A 26010-nucleotide genomic window follows, 5' to 3' on the forward strand; every position below is an offset into this window, starting at 1 on the left:
ATTGCCAAAGACCATCAACAAGCAGATATATTCAACCTAAGACTTTTATTTACACGACAGGAATTTAAACAGAACATTCAACAATAGAAGACCTACATATACAAACTCAAACAACTCGCATACTGCACTCTTATACGGAACAAGAACCCCTCGACTAGGGCTACAGGTGTTTACCTACCTGGTAAACAGCGTTTTAATCAAACATGTAAAACAAATATTTATAGACTTTTTGTCTGTAGTTACTCTAGTATCGATATATCTTGAAACCATTTAACTCACTTTGCCCTTTTGTCGTGGTGCGGCGACCGTCGTCCGGTCAGTTGGCGGAAAATGGACCTTCGTTGAAAATTGACCCCGGGTGACTTCAACGTTGAATATTGACCTGAATGCCGTTGAAAATTGAACAATCCGCAAATTCTTAACTCCGGCTGTGAAACATGGACCCCGTTGAAAACTGACCCTATTACAGATGGTTTACTATTTTATATCTAAACCTTTTGAGGTTTGACAAATAACAAAAATGTAAATATCCGCTAATAAACGTTAAAATATCACGATATGAACCTTCGAAATCTTATATTATAGGACTCTTTACCTGACACACAAGTCATTTAACGTCCTTGTTACAGGTGCGCATAATCCGCACCTTACCCATGTGACTTCAGTCATACCAAACAAGGAAGTTTAATTTAGATTGCAAATGGTGACTTGTCGTTTACAGTTTATGTTATTTACGTTTCCTTAGAAGCTGAGATGGCGAGTAAACTGTCTATTCGTAAGGCACAGGTACACGTGCCGAACACGTGTGCGTGGTGTGATAGTGTACAGGATATAAACTGGTACTGTAATGACTGTCAGGAGGCTTTGTGTGACAAATGTAAGGAGGAGACCCATCAGCGCGCGAGGAGGACAAGAAATGACGACGTTGTACCGATAAAGCAGGCGAACAAAACCGGCCAGACGGTACTACCAGAGGTATGTAAGGTACACCCCGGTAAAACATGCGATCTGTTCTGTACAGAGTGTAACGTCGCCATCTGTTCAATGTGTTTTACAACGAAACATAAACAGCACGCATTCAAACATTTTGAAGACGAAATTAACACCCAGAAACATAACATGCGTGAGCAGTTGGAAACATTAAAATTCAAGTTAGATCAGCTCAATGAGAAGTTATCAAACCGTCGGCAAAAGAGTAAAACATTCAAAGAAAGTGTCGATATTATCTGTAAAGATGTCAAAGAGCGAGGAAGAAAGTTGAAGGCAGAAATAGATTCTATAGTGGACAATGTCCTTGCTGAATTATCATCACTGGTTGCTGAAGAAGACAAACTCCTTAAAGAGGATTGTGAACATGATGATAAATGTGTCAAACAAATAAAGCAGCTGAACGAAGAAGTGGAGCAGCTGTCGGAAAATCCATCAAGTGGAACTTTGTTTGAGCTGACGAGGAGACTTAGGACCACTATACCGCTTTATGACGTTACTGGTACGAGTATACATCTATACCTACCAAGTTTTGAAACCGGACAAATTGATACAGAACAGTTGACAAAAATGATCGGATTTGTTAAGGCCGGGAGTAGGAATGATTCAACGCCCATGTATGAGAAGAAGGAAATCAATAACCAGCATGTCCGGAAACTTACTACATTCCAAACCCCTCCAAACAAGCCCATATTTTCAATATGTCCAATAGACGACACCTATGCATGGATATCAATGTTTGAGTGTCTGGACCTGCTCCGAGTCAATAAAAAGGGAAACGTAACGGAGACTGTGAAGCTTGATTTTACACCTTGGAGTTTGGCTTTGACCAACTCTGGACTACTGATGACTCGAACGGATCAGTCACCGTTGATACACAAACTGTCTGAGGACAGACGGGTGACGACCTTTGCTGAGATAAGTCCATTAAAGGCCTCTAGTATCAGTGTTAGTGACACAGACGAGGTGTTCGTTAGTACTGGTACTACAACAATACTGGTACTGAACATAATCGGGGACAAGGTTAGACAAATCTCGTGTGGACATGTCGGGAAACGTATAGCTAGTTTGACCGGAGGGAATGTCGCTGTTACCACTGGAGGTGGTTACTGTAAAGAACTGAATATCATCGACAGATCAGGTCAGATCGTACACACGTGGAGTGGAGAACTGGACAATGGTCAGAAACTATCCATGACGATTCAGAATAGTATAGCATGTGATAAATATGACAGAGTATTTGTTCCAGACTTAGTTACTCATCAGGTATACGTCATCTCACGGAATGAGAGAAAGGCAAAATGTATCCTGGACGAGAAACACGGAGTACGAAATCCATTGGCAGTAGGTGTAGACAGGTGTGGACATGTTTGGATCGGCTGTGGTAATGGTACAGTATATGTTATGCAACTCTAATCAACCAGGAGAAACAGCTGTAGATAAACTATTGATGGTGGGATACTTCAATACCTGTTCCTTACAATGACAGTTGAACTATTTGTCGACTGTTGCGATTGTTAGGTTTTATACTTGTACATAAACCCCACTTCATTTGACCTTTTCTTAAAACGATTACTTTACCTCCTCAAATTGCTTGTCCCGTTTTTCTTGTTTTATAATTGTCGATACAAGTAACAAGAACCTGAAAGCGAGTAATTTAGATGTTCTGTTTTTAACCGAAGGTGGCAATACATTCATCGATGAAATGACGGTCTGCATATGTTTTAATCACTTGACTTTTAAAGTAGAACCTGTCTGTCCTTATCATAGCCTTACTCACCCGACCAATCAGTGTCTAGTTTACCTCTTGCCCGTGTATGATTGATGCAGTTAGGAATATAGGAATAAATTAATCAATCACGTGAGGTACCGAGTCAAATGTCTCTAAGTCAAAACCAACAGTAGATGTATTGTGTCAGTAACATCGGCCTGATAGTGATTATTTTGTCTTTTGCTCACTTAGATACCCCCATCCTATTTCTCCACCTTCATCCGTAAGCTTCTGCTAGAAACTATTTTATCAAATAAATAGAGGATATTGAATGGTTTCCCGTTTAATATAACATTTATTTCACGAGTATGACAGAATATCGAAATATTCTGTCATTCGAGTGAAATATTCTGTCATTCGAGTGAAATATATGTTACATTTAACGAGAAGCCATTCAATTTTCTTTTTATTGCATTTCATCAACTTGAAAACAAAATTAAAAACATAGTGTCAAAAAGTGCGATAATCAGTCATGACGTCATTTCTTTGTGACTTTACTCCACGTCAATCCGACGGCACCATTTTGAAAGGACTGATCAACGCAATTTAAACGTTTTCTGCTGTTATCGGAGAATCTGTGCACGAATAGCTAGCGTCTAGTGAGTATTTTGTCAAAAATTCTCATTGGTCAAAAACAAAAACAAAATATCTTCACTGCAAAATCTTATATTTTCACTTCAAAATCTTATATTTTTACTGCAGCGATGAACAGTGAAAATATTAGTTTTATTTGTTTTATAAATTTCTATATTTCACTGGCAAAAATGCAATAAATTTATTTACTCTGCATTGTCACTATGTAATCTTATCAAGCCTAATAGAAAGTTATCATAATCCATACATAATTCTCATTAGTGTAGTGATATTTAGAATAATGTCTGTAACGTCACTAAAAGACGTATGTTTGTTTGACGTCACTATATTGATTGTATTTTGACGTCACACAAATTCTTACTACTGAACAAAACCCCGATTGATCAAAGTAACATGAAACGATGTAGTTATACTGTGTACGAAGTGAATACCGTCAAAATGAAATTTATTAAAATGATGATTCTGAATTGATTCTTTTTTTCACGAACTAAATTGTTTTTCCGGGAATAGTCGTTGTATCATATGAAAATATCACATGGACACCTCGAAGTTTAATTTTTGCATGCGATAACACAGTTATATGAATAATACAAGAACTTTAGGTTATACAATAACACTGTTATATGATGACTACAAAACCTTTAGTTTGACTTTGATATATATGTATTAAACTCTCAGGATTGTAGACGAATTGGTCATATCGCACGGTATGAAGGCTTAAATAACATAATTAAAAGGCAAAGCCTGCAAAAAGCGTGACCTCCACTAAACTGGAATATATTACTGCAGTGATAAATTAACTCACCCATAATACCCACCATAGAAAACAATGTATACAAACTAAAATTATAATTGAGTGTTTTTATGTGTACATTAACGATTTGTAGTAGTACAAATATCCGTTAATTATATGTGTTCCGTCTTGATGGAAATCTGTAGTCTTTTTGTCATTTAGGGTGATAGAAGGACAATCGAAAACGATGGCCCCAAGACGGATCTTAGCATCCACCATTGAATGATTTTTATTTCTTCAATGTATCATATGTACTCTTTTTTATGATATTCCAACAAGGACATTATGCATATAAAAACTAAGAGAGATATAAAAGAGAATATTAAGAAATTTAGAAATATATTAGAAATAACAGAGAAACTAAATTTCGGCGGGCGCCCTTATTTCTTTCTGGATCCGACTCAAAGTAAAATTTTCATAACTAGGGTCCAAGGGAAACCTGAATATGAATTTTGAGACAAAAGAATCAGACAGATGGAATTAAATGATATCTAAGAAGAAGATTTTATGAATCAGAAATTATAATGCTTCGCCTAAATGTCTGCCATTTTCTTTTCTCGATCAAATTCAAACCAGGGCACTGAAATTTTGCAGTAATGACCGAGGCGAATTGAAATATTTCAATAGGTTTCCAAGCTTACAGTACAGAACAAGTCAAATTATACAATAATGTATATTTCCTGTACAAGTTGCATGTAACATGTATAAGTATTGCTTTAGCCGATATTTTTATATGGAAAACGATTATGTATTTTGATGTATTGCTTTTTCCCTATTGTACATTGACAATATTGATTTCGTGCGAATATCTTTCTCATGGTTTGACGACAATGTCATGTTTTGAATATAAATATTTCCGTAATATATTTGAGGATATAACACAAAAAATATCTTGATAAACTTCATCGGTTTATGGTGAGAGTACACGCTTTTCTTTGCGATGTAGATCCATAACATAAACATGTACTTAAGTTTAATACAATTCCTGAGGAAATGTGCTTTTACTGATAAAATCTTTTCTCTTATAAATCATTGTCAAAACTGCATCAGCCAGTCAAAAACCGTTTTACGGTGAAGTAAATTTTACAGTATGAAGAACACGGTTTTAAGCCAATGTCATGTGAGGCAATTTTAATGAAAATGTGTTTTACAAGAAAATTTAAATTATCTAGAATGTTATCAATTTATCCTCATATGTTATATTGTACCCGATACCAATTTTATTGATGTTGATATACATTTCTCAGTAAATATGTGACTGACGTGATAAACATTCATTTTGTGATAACCTTTAATAAACATATTGTTGTAAATGTATTGTATTTTATGTTTTATTCCTTGTGATCTAATCAGATAAGTAATTCGATCATCAACCATTCGTCAGGTTAAATCGATGCTTATGTCTATGTTTGATAATTGATTGATATTATTAGAGACGTCCATTTGGATTCCAAGGTCAAACAAAATTAATGTGTACGTTTTAATATGGTCATCTGTTCTCATTAGTTTCGCTAGTGCACCTCATGTACATAATAGTTGCGTTTGCAACATATATGATCCACACGAACTGCACAGGCTATTCAGAAACATGCATTTTTGCATGTTTTGCCAAATTCAACAGACAGTTTTGCAGATGTTCTGTCATAAGCAAGGCCCATGCTTAACCATTACTATGCCATAAAGACAATTGATCGCGGTACTTCTGTTGAATTGCATCAGAGTTATGATATATATATATATAGGATTACTAAATTATTATCAGATTTGCTGTTTAGCGACCACATTCCGCAAACAAGTTTGTTTCCCATGATCTAGTGTTTAAGATCGGGGGTGGAGAATATTACTGATTTTTTTAATTCCTCTTGATGGCTACAGTAGGAAGAAATGAAATCAACCCCTGCCCGCAGTGTGGCTCAAAGTAGCGACCTCTCACTCTCATGTTGGACATCTTATATATACACCACTAGGCTTCTGGAAAATGCCCGCTATACTTGGCTACAATTAAATTGCATAAATTGTCCACGTGTGCAAAGTGATAGGAATGCATACGTCGTCGGAGATAAAGTTATATATGATCACCATAAATAGTAATGAAAGTGTTCTAGCGTAAAACAAATATTTGTCAATGTAACTTTACTGAATAATTCTTCCTATTTTTATTGAGATATACTCTCGTTATATAGCAAACATCAGTTATCTAGTAAAGATCTTTGTACATTGATTATAAAATGTTGTTTATTTTAATCTGGCTATTTTGTTTGTTAACATGAACACAAGTAATGACGATTTATATCCAATAGTGTTACCCAAGGACAGGATTCCGGGTGTTGTCTGTATTGTATACAGGACATATTATCGACCACTAACAAGGCGAACCTTGTGTCAGTATCTAGGACGGTGACATTACACAACTACTGTGTTCTGTAACAAGTGTTCCTGGGGGCACATTAAGCGAAGAGATTTTTTTGTTAGGTTCCAGCTAAAATTGCATAAATGCTGAATTGATAATTCATAGTTTCAAGTATTCTATTAATATCGTCTTCACACAAAGTTTCGTTGCAGCATGAGAACGGTTAATCCATGTACATCCGTATTATATAATATGAATGATTATTCGTAATTGTGTTATGTGCCTACATATATACAAATAGCTTTATAGAAGAATTCATCAAATGATCATTTGTAGGTGTAGAATACATTTTATCAAGTCACCTATTACATAATAAGTGGGTTGACCCACTTCTGTTAAAAGTTTTCTGATATTTTGGTCGTTTTCTCGATATAGAAATATGTGTCAAATATATATTTTGCTGCTTATTATAATTGGATGGTAAGATCACGTGAGGAACATAAACAGCAGACGTGATATAAAACATGTGTCAAGTATATACACACACTACTGTTTATGTGTTATATTACGGTAAATTCAAATACCCTCTAGTGATGTCTGTGGCCCTCAAACACCCAGCAGCGATTTTTGGGACTCAGTTATTTGAGTCATTGACTAATCCTTTTCCTGTGGGAATCTAATTTTGAATATCAACTATCTTTCAGTATTGGGACTTTTAGAAATTTTAGAAATGGTTTCAGGATGCACCTGCAAAACTCCTACAAACATGAGATTACACATGTCCATATATAAATTTTGTTGGTGTTGTTTTCCGTTGTAGTTCCTAAAAATAGCTTTGTATCCCATAGTTCTTAGAGAGTTTACATGGTCTAATAGATCTACAAGTGTATACATAAGTTTGCGGCTTCCCCTTGGTTAACCTCATGTAATATCTAAGCAATTTCGGCAGTATGCTTCAGTGAGGCAGCACTGTAAATTAAAGTCAACGTTAGTTTCCTACTCTCATAAGGAAACAAACATAAATATACCGCAGCCTCCCAAGACACACACACACTACAGGAATGCATCTCTCATACAAGGGCGACCATCCTAAAATGATGATAACTGTTGATAGGATGTTAAATGAGAGAAAATCGATTTTGTTTTGTTAGGCAAATAACTCCTGTATCATGATATGCATAAAAAATGAAAACAATCAATCTACACTATCACATTTGTTAAAACTAAAATAAATCAATTGGTCCCGGATTTTAAATTTGCAGAATTTTCGAAAGTGTGTTTACACAGGAAGCTTAGTTTTGCCTAAAGCAAAATATGGAGACTCATAATCAAGGTAAGATAGCGGGAATACTTAATGTACAACATATGTCTAAACAAAATTTATTCTGTCTTAGGGATAGATATATTAGATTTCAAATAGGTTTTAGAAAAAAAATGTGTAGAGAATTGCGTAATTTTGGGTCAATTATCATAATATTTTGCAATTTTTAAGTTGTAACCATGGTATTCACAGCTCTAGTAACACAGAAAAAAGTTTACTTAACCTTCAGAGCTGTATTAAAATTGACCCTTATTGCTTTGGATGGCAAGCGACTGTCCTCCTGTATGTTGTTCCATAAGGTAGTCACAAACTACTACAAAGGTACCCTATCTCAAAATGAACTTATCTGTTCAAGGGCGATAACTATAAACCTATCAAACAAGATAAACAAGAGGCCCGATGTGCAAGTATCGGTCACCTGTCTCTACTACAACTTTAAAGTGGAGTGAGGTCATTTCTACAGATACTATGATGATTATCACCTTATTTAATTATCAGAGTAAGCTATGTTTATTCTTGTCAATAAAAGTTCTCGTCCTTCATTCCAGCATACTTTTGCCCTAATATCAGGTCTCTGAGACTTTTAGCGATCGCAAAATCATTGTTTAAAGATCTAAGCCTATGTCACCCCTGTGACCTTGAATGTAGGTCAAGGTCATTCATTAGAACAAACTTGGTAGCTATTCACCCCAGATTGCTACAGGCAGGGCCGACATCAAGTCCCTAGGTTTCTTGGTTGTTTAGAAGTTATTCAAATATCTAAGCCTATTTGACCAATGTGACCTCGAATGAGGGTCAATGTCATTCATTTGAACAGACGTGGAAGCCCTTCACCCCAGAATGCTAGATGCCCAATATCAAGTCCCTGAGCTCCTTGCTTATTGAGAAAAAGTTGTTTAAAGTTTATAGCATATTTGATTCATGTGACTTCGAATAAAGGTCAAGGTCATTCATTTGAACAAAACTGGTAGTCATCTACACCAGGAAACTTCAGGCCCAATATTAAGTCCCCTGGCCCCTTGCTTGTTGAGAGGAAGTTGTTAGAGGATTTAAGCCTATTTGCCCCATGTGACCTTGAATGAAGATCAAGGTCATTTATTTGAACAAACTTGGTAGCCCTGCACGCGAGCATGCTACATACTTAATATCAAGTCCCTGGATCTCATGATTATTGAAAGGAAGCTGTTTGAAGATTATAGCCTATTTGATCTATGTGACCTCAAACGAAGGTCAATGTCATTTATATTAACAAACTTGGTAGCGCACCCCAGGATGCTACAGGCCTAATGTCAAGTCCTTGGGCCTCTTGGTTATTGAAAAGAAGCTGTTTGAATGTTTTAGCCTATTTGACTCATGTGACCTTGCCTGAAGACCAAGGTCATTCATTTGAACGAATTTGGTAGCCCTACTGGCCTAATATTAAGTCCCTGGGCATCTTTATTAATGATATTAATGATAGATAATGTCAGCATATTTGTGATGTTTGATGTGGGCAAACAAAAGAATACATCAATGTGAAAAATAAATAAATCAATGATTAAATAAATGAATGAAAGAAAGAATGAATGTAATAGAAAGTATACATAAATATTTGCAAATAAAATGTGGTACAAAAACATTTTCTATCTGTCATTGTCATAATACCATGGATCAATGTCCATTTCCTGTCCATCAAATTGTCTTAACCCTCCTCTTATACTCATCGTTAAATGACCTGGTGAGCTTATGCCTTTGTGTATGTTATCCATCCTGCACCAACGTTAAAAACTTCTTCCTAAGAGCCAACGAGCCTAGAATCAAACTGATAGAATGCTGTGATGGAACACAAAAAATGTCTACGAAAAAGAAAAAAAAACTTTACTTAAATTCAAGATCAACAGATTCATCTTTGCCATGCTTGTAGAAAGCTCATGATTATAAGTCTCTCCGAAAACTACCTACAGCATGAGGATCGTCCTGTATTACGAATATCAGAGTTGGATTATGAAGTTAGTAAACTGACCTGTTTGTGTGTGGTGACAGACATGTACATTCTTTTCATGACTTCATGGTCAGGTATGTCGAAAAATGGTCCATGTTCAGATGCATGTGTGTTTTCTATCAACACAATTAAATAGTTGAAAACATACAATGAAGTGCCAACACAAGTGTGTTGGGTAGGATTTTCCTCGTCTCTTTACTATGGCAGGAATTCTAATGTTACTCATCTCATGTCCGATTTTAAAGAGGCCAATAACACATTACAAACCTTCAGATTACAGAAGCCACACCACAGTCATAACACATCAATTTATCTGAAAACAAAGATATCAAAACATGGTTTTGTATGATTTTAGAAGAGCTGCTTCAATCAGTTATGTTCCATTTTAATCTGATACGCACTGCTTACACGAAAATACATATTAATTTGTACGCATATTTTAATTTTCAGTAACCTATAACATTGTAATTGTGGTGGTAGCTGGTTTCACTTATTCATAGATGTTGTCTGTGAAACATTCATATTTTCAACTTCTCAATAACCAATTAAGATGTCTAGGGTTATGACATATTGTCAGAAGCTTGCAGATTGGTAAAGATAAAAAGTTTATTCAAATAATATTGATATTAGGCCGGAAATGTCGGATGAAAGGCTACCAAGTTTGTTATAATGAATGACATTCACCTTTCAAGGTCAGTGAGTCAAATATGTTAAGTTTTTTAAACAATTTGTCAATAACCAAGATGCCTAAGGTCATGGTATTGGACCAGCAGCATACTGGTATGAAGGGCTGGAAATTTTGTTCAAATGAATTAACTTGACCTACTTTCAAAATCACACGGGTTAAATGTATTAGAATAACTAAACGACTTCTTCTCAATACCCAAAGCGTTAAATCTAGGACGAAAAGCAAAACACCATCTACCAGTGAATATATATCAGAATTCAGGTGACATTTAAGGCCCATGGTAAATCTACAGAAATTGTCATACTCCCCCATTTTGTGTATATGTAACCTTAACGGAACACTAGTCGCTAGCAGTGACATCGGCTATTGCGGATTGCTGCTACAAAAGTAACTCATTCAACTACAAGAAGCAAGAAACCTTGTTGTAGCCCATTAGCATCGTAATAAACCTGTATGGGAGTGAGACATAACCTACAACGTTCTAAAGGATATAGTTGATTGTTTTGTAGCAGGCCGGGTTTTAATTGTAAATACTGTACATAGTTGTACCAGTGTAACAGTTTTCGTATAGTGGATATGTTTTCTCCGGTCCTATGACTGAGTTCCGTGTGTGCTATACAACGCTATATACACACCGGTATTTATCTCCAGCAATCATTAAGCAGATATATTTAACCTAAGATATCTATTTACACGATAGGAATTGAAACAGAACATTAAAAAAATCAAGGCCTACATATACAATCACAAAATAACTCGCATACTACACTCTTATACGGAACAAGAAACCCCCGACTAAGGCTACAGGTGTTTCCCTTCCTGGCAAACAGCGTTTTAATAAAACATGTAAAACATATATTTATAGACTATTTGTCTGTAGTTACTCGAGTATCGATATATCTTGAAACCATTGAGCTCACTTTGCCCTTTTGTCGTGGTGCGGCGCAGTCGTCCGGTCGGTGGGTCGGTGTAACGCTGAAAATAGACCTTCGTTGAAAATTGACCCCGGGTGACTTCAACGTTGAATATTGACCCTGAATGCCTTTGAAAATTAAACAACCGCAAATTCTTAACTCCGACCCGTTCCATATGGACCCCGTTGAAAACTGACCCTATTACAGATGGTTTCCTATTTTATATCTAAACCTTTTGAGGTTCGACAAATAACAAAAAATGTAAATATCCGCTAATAAACGTAAACATATCAAGATATGAACCTTCGAAGTCATATATTATAGAACTCAACACTTAACCTGACACACAAGTCATTTAATGTCATTGTTACAGGTGCGCATACTCCGCACCTTCCCATGTGACTTCATACCGAACAAGGAAGTTTAATTTAGATTGCAAATGGCGACGTGTCGTTTACAGTTTATGTTATTTACGTTTCCTTAGAAGCTGAGATGGCGAGTAAACTGTCAATTCGTAAGGCACAGGTACACATGCCGGACACGTGTGCGTGGTGTGATAGTGTACAGGACGTGAACTGGTACTGTAATGACTGTCAGGAGGCTTTGTGTGACAAATGTAAGGAGACCCATCAGCGCGCGAGGAGGACAAGGAATGACGAAGTTGTACCGATAAAACAGGCGAACAAACAAGCCGAGGTGGTACTACCAGAGGTATGTAAGAAACACCCCGGTAAAACATGCGATCTGTTCTGTACAGAGTGTAACGTCGCCATTTGTTCAATGTGTTTTACACAGAAACATAAACAGCACGCATTCAAACATTTTGAAGACGAAATTAACACCCAGAAACATTACATGCGTGAGCAGTTGGAAACATTAAAATTCAAGTTAGATCAGTTCAATGAGAAGTTATCAAACCGTCGGAAAGAGAGCACAACATTCAAAGAAAGTGTCGATATTATCTGTAAAGATGTCAAAGAGCGAGGAACAAAGCTGAAGGCAGGAATAGATTCTATAGTGGACAATGTCCTTGCTGAATTATTATCACTGGTTGCTGAAGAAGACAAACTCCTCCAACAGGATTGTGAGCATGATGATAAAAGTGTTAAACAAATAAAGCAGCTGATCGAAGAAGTGGAGCAGCAGTCGGAAAATCCATCAAGTGGAACTTTGTTTGAGCTGACGAGGAGACTGAGGACCACCATACCGCTTTATGACGTTACTGGTACGAGTACACATCTATACCTACCAAGTTTTGAAACCGGACAAATTGATATAGAACAGTTGACAAAAATGATCGGATTTGTTAAGGCCGGGAGTAGGAATGATTCAACGCCCATGTATGAGAAGAAGGATATCAATAATCAACATGTCCAAAAACTTACTTCATTCCAAACCCCTCCAAACAAATCCATACTATCCATATGTCCAATAGACGACACCTATGCATGGATATCAATATCTGGATGTCTGGACCTGCTCCGAGTCAATAAAAAGGGAAACGTCACGGAGACTGTGAAGCTTGATTTGACACCTTGGAGTTTGGCTTTGACCAACTCTGGACTACTGGTGACACTACAGGATCAGTCACCGTTGATATACAAACTGTCTGAGGACAGACGGGTGACGACCTTTGCCGACACCAGTCCATTAAAGTCCTGTAGTATCAGTGTTAGTAACACAGACGAGGTGTTCGTTAGTACTGACACTACAACAATACTGGTACTTAACATGTCCGGGGACAAGGTCAGACAACTCTCGTGTGGACAGGGTGAAAGCCGTATAGTTAGTTTGACCGGAGGGAATGTCGCTGTAACCACTGGGGGCGGTTTCTGTCAAGACCTGAATATCATCGACAGATCAGGTCAGATCATACACACGTGGAGTGGAGAACTGGACAATGGTCAGAAACTATCCCAGACGAATCAGAATAGTATAGCATGTGATAAATATGACAGAGTATTTGTACCAGACTTATATACTAACCAGGTATACGTCATCTCGAGGAATGAGAGAAAGGCAAACTGTATCCTGGACGAGAGACACGGAGTACAACATCCAAAAGCAGTAGGTGTAGACAGGTGTGGACATGTTTGGATCGGCTGTCGTGATGGTACAGTACATGTTATGCAACTCTAATCAACCAGGAGATATAGCTGTAGATAAACTATTGATGGTGGGATACTTCAATTCCTATTCCTTACAATGACAGTTTAACTATTTGTTGACTGTTGCGATTGTTAGGTTTTATACTTGTACATAAACCCCACTTCATTTGACCTTTTCTTAAAACGATTACTTTACCTCTTCAAATAGCCTGCCCCGTTTTTCTTGTTTTATAATTGTCGATACAAGTAACAAGAACCTGAAAGCGAGTAATTTAGATGTTCTGTTTTTAACCGAAGGTGGCAATACATTCATCGATGAAATGACGGTCTGCTTATGTTTTAATCACTTGTCTTTTAAAGTAGAACCTGTCTGTCCTTATCATAGCCTTACTCACCCGACCAATCAGTGTCTAGTTTACATCTTGCCCGTGTATGATTGATGCAGTTAGGAATATAGGAATAAATTAATCAATCACGTGAGGTACCGAGTCAAATGTTTCTATGTCAAAACCAACAGTAGATGTATTGTGTCAGTAACATCGGCCTGATATTAAATATTTTGTCTTTTGCTCACTTAGATACCCCCATCCTATTTCTCCACCTTCATCCGTAAGCTTCTGCTAGAAACTATATAATCAAATAAATAGAGGATATTGAATGGTTTCCCGTTTAATATAACATTTATTTCACGAGTATGACAGAATATCGAAATATTCTGTCATTCGAGTGAAATATTCTGTCATTCGAGTTAAATATATGTTGCATTTAACGAGAAACCATTCAATTTTCTTTTTTTTGCATTTCATAAACTTGAAAACAAAATTAAAAACATAGTGTCAAAAGGTGCGATAATCAGTCATGGCGTCATTTCTTTGTGACTTTACTCCACGTCAATCCGACGGCACCATTTTGAAAGGACTGATCAACGCAATTTAAACGTTTTCTGCTGTTATCGGAGAATCTGTGCACGAATAACTAGCGTCTAGTGAGTATTTTGTCAAATACTCTCATTGATCAAAAACATATTTTCACTGAAAAATCTTAATGTTTCACTGCAGCGATGAACAGTGAAAATATTAGTTTTATTTGTTTTATAAATTTCTATATTTCACTGGCAAAATGCAATAAATTTATTTACTCTGCATTGTCACCATGTAATCTTATCAAGCATAATAGAAAGTTATCATAATCCATACATAATTCTCATTAGTGTAGTGTTATTTAGAACAATGTCTGTAACGTCACTAAAAGACGTATGTTTGCTTGACGTCACTATATTAATTGTATTTTGACGTCACACAAATTCTTACTACTGAACAAAACCCCGATTGATCAAAGTAACATGAAACGATGTAGTTATACTGTGTACGAAGTGAATATCGTCAAAATGGAATTTATTAAAATGATGATTCTGAATTGACTCTTTTTTTCACGAACTAAATTGTTTTTCCGGGAATAGTCGTTGTATCATATGAAAATATCACATGGGCACCTCGAAGTTTAATTTTTGCATGCGATAACACAGTTATATGATTAATACAAGAACTTTAGGCTATACAATAACACTGTTATATGATGACTACAAAACCTTTAGTTTGACTTTGATATATATGTATTAAACTCTCAAAATTGTAGACGAATTGGTCATATCGCACGGTATGAAGGCTTAAATAACATAATTAAAAGGCAAAGCCTGCAGAAAGCGTTACATCCGCTAAACTGGAATATATTACTGCAGTGATAAATTAACTCACCCATAATACCCACCATAGAAAACAATGTATACAAACTAAAATTATAATTGAGTGTTTTTATGTGTACATTAACGATTTGTAGTAGTACAAATATCCGTTGATAATATGTGTTCCGTCTTGATAAAAATCTGTAGTCTTTTTGTCATTTAGGGTTATAGAAGGACAATCGAAAACGATGGCCCCAAGACGGATCTTAGCATCTACCATATAATGATTTTTATTTCTTCAATGTATCATATGTACTCTTCTTTTATGATCTTCCAACAAGGAGATTATGCATATAAAACTAAATCTCGAAGCTAAATTTCGGTGGGCGGCCTTATTTCTTTCTGGATCCGACTCAAAATAAAATTTCCATAACTAGGGTCCAAGGGAAACCTGAATATGAAATTTGAAACAAAAGAGTCAGACAGATGGAATCAAATGATATATAAGAAGATTTTATGAATCAGAAATTATGATGCTTCTCGATCAAATTTAAACCAGAACAGTGAAATTTTGCAGTAATGACCGAGGCGAATTGAAATATTCAATAGGTTTCCAAGCTTACAGTTCCGAACAAGTCAAATTATACAATAATGTATATTTCCTGTACAAGTTGTATGTAACATGTATAAGTATTGCTTTAGCCGATATTTTTATATGGAGAACAATTATGTATTTTGATGTATTGCTTTTTCCCTATTGTACATTGACAATATTGATTTCATGCGAATATATTTCTCATGGTTTGACGACAATGTCATGGTTTGAATATAAATATTTCCGTAATATATTTGAAGATATAACACAAAAAATATCTTGATATACTTCACCTGTTTATTGTGAGAGTACACGCTTTTCTTTGCGATGTAGATCCATAACATAAACATGTACTTAAGTTTAATACAATTCCTGAGGAAATGTGCCTTTACTGATAAAATCTTTTCTCTTATAAATCATTGTCCAAACTGCATCCGCCAGTCAAAAACCTTTTTACGGTGAAGTAAATTTTACGGTATGAAGAACACGGTTTTAAGCCAATGTCATGTTATGCAATTTCAATGAAAATGCGTTTAACGAGAAAAGTTCAATTATATAGAATGTTCTCAATGTATCCTCATATGTTACATATAGTATCCGATACCAGTTTAAAAGATGGTGATACATATTTCTCAATTACTATGTGACTAACGGTATGAACATTCATTTTGTGACAACTTTTAATAAACATATTGTTTTAAATGTATTGTATTTATAGTTCATTCCTTGTAATCTAGTCAGATCAGTAATTCATAAACCATTCGTCAGGTTAAATCGATGCGTATGTCTGTGTTTGATAATTGGTTGATATTATAAGAGACGTCCATTTGCATTTCAAGATCAAACACAATTTATGTTTACGTTTTAATATGGTCATCTGGCCACATTAATTTCCCTAGTGCTTCTCGTGTACACAATGGTTGTTTTTGCAACATATATGATACACACGAACTGTACAGGTTATTCCGAACGATGCTTTTTTTGCATGTTTTGCTAAATTCAACAAACAGTTTAACAAATTGATGTCATAAGAGAAGGCCATGGTTAACCATTACTATGGCATATAGACAATTGATCGAGGTACTTCTGTTGAATTGGATCAGAGAAATGATTTATGGGATTACTAAAATATTTCTGGATATGTTGTTTAGCGACCACATTCTGCAAAAACAGTTTGTTTCTCATGATCTAGTGTTTAGGATCGGGGATGGATAATATTACTGATTTTGTAAATTCCACTAGATGACTCTAGGTAGCGACCTCTCCCTCTTTTGTCGCACATCTTATATATACACCACTAGGCTTTTGGAAAATTGCCGCTATACTTAATTAAATTGCATAAATTTTCCACGTGTGCAAAGTGATAGGAATGCATACGTCGTCGGAGATAAAGTTATATATGATCACCATAAATAGTAATGAAAGTGTTCTAGCGGAAAACAAATATTTGTCAATATAACTTTACTGAATAATTCTTCCTATTTTTATTGAGATATAATCTCGTTATATAGCAAACATCAGTTATCTAGTAAAGATCTTTGTACATTGATTATAAAATGTTGTTTATTTTAATCTGGATATTTTGTTTGTTAACATGAACACAAGTAATGATGAATTATATCCAACAGTGTTACCCAAGGACAGGAGTCCGGGTGTAGTCTGTATTGTATACAGGACATATTATCGACCACTAACAAGGCGAACCTTGTGTCAGTATCTAGGACGATGACATTACACAACTACTGTGTTCTGTAACAAGTGTTCCTGGGGGCACATTAAGCGAAACGATATTTTGTTGGGTTCCAGCTAAAATTGCATAATTGCTGAATTGCTAATTCATAGTTTCAAGTATTCTATTAATATGGTCTTCACACAAAGTTTGGTTGCAGCATGAGAATGGTTAATCCATGTGCATCCGTATTATATAATATGAATATTAATTCGTAATTGTGTTATGTGCCTACATATATACAAATAGCTTTATAGAAGAATTCATCAAATGATCATTTGTAGGTGTAGAATACATTTTATCAAGTCACCTATTACATAATAAGTGGGTTGACCAACTTCTGTTAAAAGTTTTCTGATATTTTGGTCGTTTTCTCGATATAGAAATATGTGTCAAATATATATTTTGCTGCTTATTATAATTGGATGGTAAGATGACGTGAGGAACATAAACAACAGACGTGATATAAAACATGTGTCAAGTATATACACACACCACTGTTTATGTTTTATATTACGGTAAATTCACATACCCTCTTGTGATGTCTGTGGCCCTCAAACACCCAGCAGCGATTTTTGGGACTCAGTTATTTGAGTCATTGACTAATCCTTTTCCTGTGGGAATCTTATTTTGAATATCAACTATCTTTCAGTATTGGGACTTTTAGAAATTTTAGAAATGGTTTCAGGACGCACCTGCAAAACTCCTACAAACATGAGGTTACACATGTCCATATATAAATTCTTGTTGTTGGTGTTTTCCATTGTAGTTCCTAAAATAGCTTTGTATCCCATAGTTCTTAAAGAGTTTACATGGTCTCATACATCTACAAGTGTATATATAAGTTTGCGACTTCCCCTTGGTTAACCTCATGTAATATCTAAGCAATTTCGGCAGTATGCTTCAGTGAGGTAGCACTATAAATTGAAGTCAACGTTAGTTTCCTACTCTCATAAGGAAAGAAACATAAATATACCGCAGCCTCCCAAGACACACAAACACACTACAGGAATGCATCTCATACAAGGGCGGCCATCCTAAAACGAGGATTACTGTTGATTGGATATTTAACGATACAAAATCAAACCAAATACTCCTTGGCTTCTACTATGGTAGCACACCACAGTAGAACAGCCTGGCCATGGGCGATTTTTTTGTTAAACACATAACTCCTGTATCATGATATGCATGAAAACAATAAATGTACACTATATTTGGTATATTCATTATGTAGTAGTACATACAGGCTTCACATTTGTTAAACCTTAAGTAAATGAATTGGTTGCCGATTTTTAATTTGCAGAATTTTCGAAAGTGTGTTTACACAGGAAGCTTAGTTTTGCCTAAAGCGATAAATGGAGACTCATAATCAAGGTTAAAAAGGGAATACTTAATATACAACATATGTCAAAACAAAATTAATTCTGTCCTAGGGATAAATATATTAAATTTCAAATAGGTTTCAGAAAAAAAAAATGTGTAGAGAATTGCGTCATTTTGGGTCAAATATCATAATAATTGCAATTTTTAAGTTGTAACCATGGTATTCACCGCTTTAAAAACATAGAAAAATACGTTTACTTAACCTTCAGGGCTGTATTAAAATTGACCCTTATTGCTTGGTAGTCACAAACTACTACAAAGATACCCTATCTCAAAATAAACCTATCTGTTCAAGGGGCAATAAATATAAACCCATCAAACATAATAAACAAGAGGCCCGATGTGCAAGTATCGATCACCTGGCTCAACGGAAACTTTGAAGTGGACTGAGGTCATTTCTACAGATACTATGATGATTATCACCTTATTTAATTATCAGAGTGAGCTAGGTTTATTCATGCCAATAAAAGTTCTAGTCCTTCAATCCAGCATACTTTTGCCCTAATATCAGGTCCCGGATACTTTTGGCGATCGCAAAATCATTGTTTAAAGTTTTAACGTATGTCACCCCTGTGACCTAGAATGTAGGTCAATGTCATTCATTTGAACAAACTTGGTAGCTAGTCACCCCAAATTGCTACAGGCAAGGCCGACATCAAGTCCCTAGGTCTCTTGGTTATTGAGAAGAAGTTATTCAAATATCTAAGCCTATTTGACCTATGTGACCTTGAATGAGGATCAAGTTCATTCATTTGAACACACTTGGAAGCCCTTCACCCCAGCAAGCTAGAAGCCCAATATCAAGTCCATGAGTTTCTTGCTTATTGAGAAAAAGTTGTTTAAAATTGATAGCATATTTGATTCATTTGACCTCGAATGAAGGTCAAGGTCATTCATTTGAACAAACTTGGTTGTCATCTAGCCCAGGAAGCTCCAGGCCCAATATCAAGTCCCTTGGCCCCTTGCTTATTGAGAGGAAGTTGTTAGAAGATTTAAGCCTATTTGGCCCCATGTGACCTTGAATGAAGATCAATGTTATTTATTTGAGCAAACATGGTAGCCCTTTATGCGAGCATGCTACATGCCTAATATCAAGTCCCTGGATCTCATGATTATTGAAAAGAAGTTGTTTGAAGATTATAGCCTATTTGACCTACGTGACCTTGAATGAAGACCAAGTTCATTCATTTGAACGAATTTGGTAGCCCTACAGGCCTAATATTAAGTCCCTGGGCATCTTTATTAGTCATAAGAGGTTGTTTAAACGAAAAAATGACGCCGTACCACAGCATAAGCTCACTTGTCCTTTGGGCAGGTGAGCTTAAAACAACTCTTGATATAGCTTTACTTTTTCAATATCCCAGCTAGTGTCAATATGGATTGATAACGTTTTACATTACAAAAACTGATTTTTACATCCTCCATTTTGACAGGCGGAGTTGGAATAGATTCAGGCAACACAACAGGTGGCACAGACGACCCCCACCACAACACAATACAAGGACAAGTCGAGCTAGTGTTTTACAACTTGACCAAATGTGTTTTACTGTATCTTATTCAGGACTATTCAAGTAAAATATCTTCTCAACAAGAGAACTCGAGGTTTGTTAGTACCGACCATCAACATAAGTTATTTGACCAAACAATGCCATATGTTGAGATATTTTTCCAGTACCCAACATGTATAGAACTTTCATATTTCTGTAGTGCTCTTGTCATTAATTTAACATGTTATACATATGTTTAATGGAGTTTCTCCTTAATATGTGTAGTCAGGTTCACACTTCCATTAAAAATTCAATGTAGAACATGGGAAATACTGAATGACCCATTTGGAAAAACTGTTGAAATTCCAAGAGTAGTACACATTGAGTTATGCTGTGGTGTGTATTTAAGGGCAGTTTGCAAACTCATTAAATAAATGAATGAAAGAAAGAATGAATGAATGAAGTATGAGGAATGGATTTATGAATTATTGTGTAAGAATGAATGTAATAGAAAGTATACATAAATATTTACAAATAAAATGTGGTACACAAATATTTTCTATCTGTCAATGTCATAATACCAGGGAGCAATGTCCATTTCCTGTCCATCAAATTGTCTTAACCCTCCTCTTATACTCATCGTTAAATGACCTGGTGAGCCTATGTACTTGTGTATGTTATCCATCCTGCACTAACGTTTTCCTTTAAAAACTTCTTCCTAAGAGCCAACAAGCCTAGAATCAAACTGATAGAATGCTGTGATGGAACACAAAAAATGTTTACGAAAAAGAAATTTTTTTTTTACTCAAATTCAAGATCAACAGATTCATCTTTGCCATGCTTGTAGAAAGCTCATGATTATAAGTCCCTCCGAAAACTACCTACAGCATGAGGATCGTCCTGTGTCACGGATATCGGAGTTGGATTATGAAGTTAGTAAACTGATATGTTTGTGTGTGGTGACAGGTACGTTCTTTTCATGACCTCATGGTCAGGTATGTCGAAAAATGGTCCATGTTCAGATGCATGTGTGTTTTCTATCAACACAATTAAATAGTTGAAAACATGCAATGAAGTGCCAACACAGGTGTGTTGGGTCGGCTTTTCCTCGTCTCTTTACTATGGCAGGAATTCTAATGTTACTCATCTCATGTCCGATTTTAAAGAGGCCAATAACACATTACAAACCTTCAGATTACTGAAGCCACACCACAGTCATAACACATCAATTTATCTGAAAACAAAGATATCAAAACATGGTTTTGTATGATTTTAGAAGAGCTGCTTCAATCAGTTATGTTCCATTTTAATCTGATACGCAATGCTTACACGAAAATACATATTAATTTGTACGCATATTTTAATTTTCAGTAACCTATAACATTGTAATTGTGGTGGTAGCTGGTTTCACTTATTCATAGATGTTGTCTGTGAAACATTCATATTTTCAACTTCTCAATAACCAATTAAGATGTCTAGGGTTATGACATATTGCCAGAAGCTTGCAGATTGGTAAAGATAAAATTTTTATTCAAATAATATTGATATTAGGCCGGAAATGTCGGATGAAAGGCTACCAAGTTTGTTATAATAAATGACATTCACCTTTCAAGGTCAGTGAGTCAAATATGTTAAGTTTTTAAACAACTTGTCAATAACCAAGATACCTAAAGTCATGGTATTGGACCAGCAGCATACTGGTATGAAGGGCTGGAAATTTTGTTCAAATCAATGACCTTGACCTACTTTCAAAATCACACGGGTTAAATGTATTAGAATAACTAAACGACTTCTCAATACCCAAAAAGGCCCAGAGTCATGATATTAGACTAGAAACATACAGCGATGAATGACATGTTTGTTCAAATTAATGACCTTGATTGACTGTTTTAAATCACAGAGGACAAATGTGTTAAAACCTTAAAAAGACTTCTCAATACCAAAAGGCCCAGGGTCATGATATTGGGCAAGTAGCAATTTGTGACAAAAAGGCAACAAATCTTGCTCAAAAGAATAACCTTGACCTACTTTTATAGTCACATTTGTCAAATGTGTTAAAATAAGCAAACGACTTTTCAATACTCAAACGGATCAGGGTCATGATATTGGACAAATAGCATACAGAAATGAAAGGCTACCAAGTTTGCTCAAATCAATAACATTGATTGGCTTTTTAAGTCACACGGGTCAACTGTGTTAGAATCTTAAAAAAACACCGGTATTTACCTCCAGCAATCATTAAGCAGATATATTTAACCTAAGATATTTATTTACATGACAGGAATTTAAACAGAACATTAAAAAATTCAAGGCCTACATATACAATCACACAACAACTCGCATACTGCACTCTTATACGGAACAAGAACCCTCGACTAAGGCTACAGGTGTTTCCCTTCCTGGTAAACAGCGTTTTAATAAAACATGTAAAACATATATTTATAGACTTTTTGCCTGTAGTTACTCGAGTATCGATATATCTTGAAACCATTAAGCTCACTTTGTCCTTTTGTCGTGGTGCGGCGACAGTCGTCCGGTCGGTGGGTCGGTGTAACGCTGAAAATAGACCTTCGTTGAAAATTGACCCCGGGTGACTTCAACGTTAAATATTGACCTTGAATGCCGTTGAAAATTAAACAACCGCAAATTCTTAACTCCGACCCGTTAAATATGGACCCCGTTGATTACAGATGGTTTACTGTTTGATATCTAAACATTTTGAGGTTCGACAAATAACACAAAAATGTAAATATCCGCTAATAAACGTATATGAACCTTCGAAGTCTTATATTATAGGTCTCAACACTTTACCTGACACACAAGTCATTTAATGTCCTTGTTACAGGTGCGCATAATCCGCACCTTCCCATGTGACTTCATACCGAACAAGGAAGTTTAATTTAGATTGCAAATGGTGACTTGTCGTTTACAGTTTATGTTATTTACGTTTCCTTAGATGCTGAGATGGCGAGTAAACTATCTATTCGTAAGGCACAGGTACACGTACAGGACACGTGTGCGTGGTGTGATAGTGTACAGGACGTGAACTGGTACTGTAATGACTGTCAGGAGGCTTTGTGTGACAAATGTAAGGAGACCCATCAGCGCGCGAAGAGGACAAGGAATGACGAAGTTGTACCGATAAAGCAGGCAGACAAAACCGGCCAGGCGGTACTACCAGAGGTTTGTAAGATACACCCCGGTAAAACACGCGATTTGTTTTGTACAGAGTGCAACGTCGCTATCTGTTCAATGTGTTTTACAATGAACCACAAACAACATGCATTCAAACATTTTGAAGACGAAATTAACACCCAGATACATTACATGCGTGAACAGTTGGAAACGTTGAAATCCAAGTTAGGTCAGATCAATGAGAAGTTATCAAACCGTCGGAAAGAGAGCAAAACATTCAAAGAAAATGTCGATATCATCTGTAAAGATGTCAAAGAGCGAGGAACAAAGCTTAAGGCAGAAATAGATTCTATAGTTGACAATGTTCTTGCTGAATTATCATCACTGGTTGCTGAAGAAGACAAACTCCTTAAACAGGATTGTGAACATGATGATAAAAGTGTCAAACAAATAAAGCAGCTGATCGGAGAAGTGAAGCAGCAGTCGGAAAATCCATCAGGTGGAACTTTGTTTGAGCTGACGAGGAGACTTAGGACCACTATACCGCTTTATGACGTTACTGGTACGAGTATACATCTATACCTACCAAGTTTTGAAACCGAACAAATTGATATAGAACAGTTGACAAAAATGGTCGGATTTGTTAAGGCCGGGAGTAGGAATGATTCAACGCCTACATACGAGAAGAAGGATATCAATAATCAACATGTCCGAAAACTTACTTCATTCCAAACCCCTCCAAACAAGTTTTTAATATCCATATGTCCAATAGATGACATCTATGCCTGGATATCAATAATTGGATGTCTGGACCTACTCCGAATCAACAAAGATGGAAACGTCACGGAGACTGTGAAGCTTGATTTTGCACCTCTGCGTTTAGCTTTGACCAACTCTGGACTACTGATGACTCGACATGATCATTCACCATTGATACACAAACTGTCGGAGGACAGACGTGTGACGACCTTTGCCGACATCCGTCCATTAAAGGCCGGGGGTATTAGTGTTAGTGACACAGACGAGGTGTTCGTTAGTACTACAACTACAACAATACTGGTACTGAACATGTCTGGGGACAAGGTTAGACAACTCTCGTGTGGATTGGACTGGTGTCGTGTAGTATGTTTGACCGGAGGAAATGTCGCTGTTACCACTGGAGGTGGTTACTGTAAAGAACTGAACATCGTCAACAAATTAGGTCAGATTATACACACGTGGAGTGGAGAACTGGACAATGGTCAGAAACTATCCCAGACGAGACAGAATAGTATAGCATGTGATAGATATGACAGAGTATTTGTACCAGACTTAGATACTCACCAGGTATACGTCATCTCACGGAATGAGAGAAAAGCAAAGTGTATCCTGGACGAGAAACACAGAGTACGACATCCAATGGCAGTAGGTGTAGACAGGTGTGGACATGTTTGGATCGGCTGTGTTGATGGCACGGTACATATTATGCAACTCTAATCAATCAGGCGATAAAGCTGCAAATAAACTCTTGATGGTGGGATACTTCAATCCCTGTTCCTTACAATGACAATTTAACTAATTGTCGACTGTTGCGATTGTTAGGTTTGATACTTCTACATCAACACCACTTCATTTGACCTTTTCTTATGACGATTGTTTTACCTCCTCAAATAGCCTGCCCCGTTTTTCTTGTTTTATGATTGTCGATACAAGTAACAAGAACCTGAAAGCGAGTATTTGAGATGCTCTGTTTTTAACCAAAGGTGATAATAAATTCATTGATGAAATGACGGTCTGCTTATGTTTTAATCACTTGACTTTTAAAGTAGAATCTGCCTGTCCTTATCATAGCCTTACTCATCCGACCAGTCAGTGTCTAGTTTACATATTGCCCGTGTCTGATTGATTCAGATAGGAATAAATAAAGCAATCACGTGAGGTACCGATTCAAATGTTTCTAAGTCAAAACCAACAGTAGATGTATTGTGTCAGTAACATCGGCCTGATATTAAATATTTTGTCTTTTGCTCACTTAGATACACCCATCCTACTTTTTTACCTTTATCCATAAGCTTATTCTAGAAACTATATAATCAAACATATTCAGTTACTCTGCATTGTCGCTATGTAATCTTATCAAACAAAATAGAAAGTTATCATAATTCATACATAATTCTTATTAGTGAAGTGATATTTGGAACAATGTTTTTAACGTCACTAGAAGACGTATGTTTGCTTGAGGTTACTATATTAATTGTATTATGACGTTACGAAAATTCTTGCTACCCGATTAAAAAAAAAGCAAAAAAAAATATAAAAGATTAAAAAAAAAAAAACCCAAAAAAACCCAAAACCCAATTGATCAAAGTAACATGAAACAATGTATAAACAGATGAATATCCTCAAAATGAAATTTATTAAAATGTTGATTCTGAATTGATGGTTTTATGTTTTTTTCACGAACTATATTATTTTGCCGGGAATGGTCTCAGTATCACATGAAAATTTCACATT

General features: G+C 36.0%; 3 protein-coding genes across 3 annotated transcripts; all 3 read left to right on the top strand.

The window, feature by feature from the left end:
* The first annotated feature begins 702 nt into the window (after positions 1 to 702).
* On the top strand, positions 703 to 3067 carry LOC117332370. The gene has a single exon (XM_033891257.1). It carries the CDS (start codon positions 754 to 756, stop codon positions 2401 to 2403), a length of 1650 nt encoding a protein of 549 aa, XP_033747148.1. The 5' UTR covers positions 703 to 753; the 3' UTR covers positions 2404 to 3067.
* Positions 3068 to 11846: 8779 nt separating this feature from the next.
* Positions 11847 to 13832, top strand: LOC117332075. Its single transcript, XM_033890963.1, has one exon. It carries the CDS (start codon positions 11892 to 11894, stop codon positions 13536 to 13538), a length of 1647 nt encoding a protein of 548 aa, XP_033746854.1. The 5' UTR covers positions 11847 to 11891; the 3' UTR covers positions 13539 to 13832.
* A 9445-nt stretch (positions 13833 to 23277) lies between these two features.
* Positions 23278 to 25287, top strand: LOC117333639. The gene has a single exon (XM_033893038.1). The coding sequence runs from the start codon at positions 23347 to 23349 to the stop codon at positions 24991 to 24993; it is 1647 nt and encodes a 548-aa protein (XP_033748929.1). The 5' UTR covers positions 23278 to 23346; the 3' UTR covers positions 24994 to 25287.
* Positions 25288 to 26010: the final 723 nt, after the last annotated feature.

The sequence above is a fragment of the Pecten maximus genome, chromosome 8, assembly GCF_902652985.1.
Source record: "Pecten maximus chromosome 8, xPecMax1.1, whole genome shotgun sequence".
In the NCBI taxonomy this organism is placed as follows: domain Eukaryota; kingdom Metazoa; phylum Mollusca; class Bivalvia; order Pectinida; family Pectinidae; genus Pecten; species Pecten maximus.

What these genes read in the sequence shown, in the direction of transcription:
- LOC117332075 (XM_033890963.1), top strand. Translation starts at nt 11,892, where the DNA reads ATGGCGAGTAAACTGTCAATTCGTAAGGCACAGGTACACATGCCGGAC.
- LOC117333639 (XM_033893038.1), top strand. Translation starts at nt 23,347, where the DNA reads ATGGCGAGTAAACTATCTATTCGTAAGGCACAGGTACACGTACAGGAC.
- LOC117332370 (XM_033891257.1), top strand. Translation starts at nt 754, where the DNA reads ATGGCGAGTAAACTGTCTATTCGTAAGGCACAGGTACACGTGCCGAAC.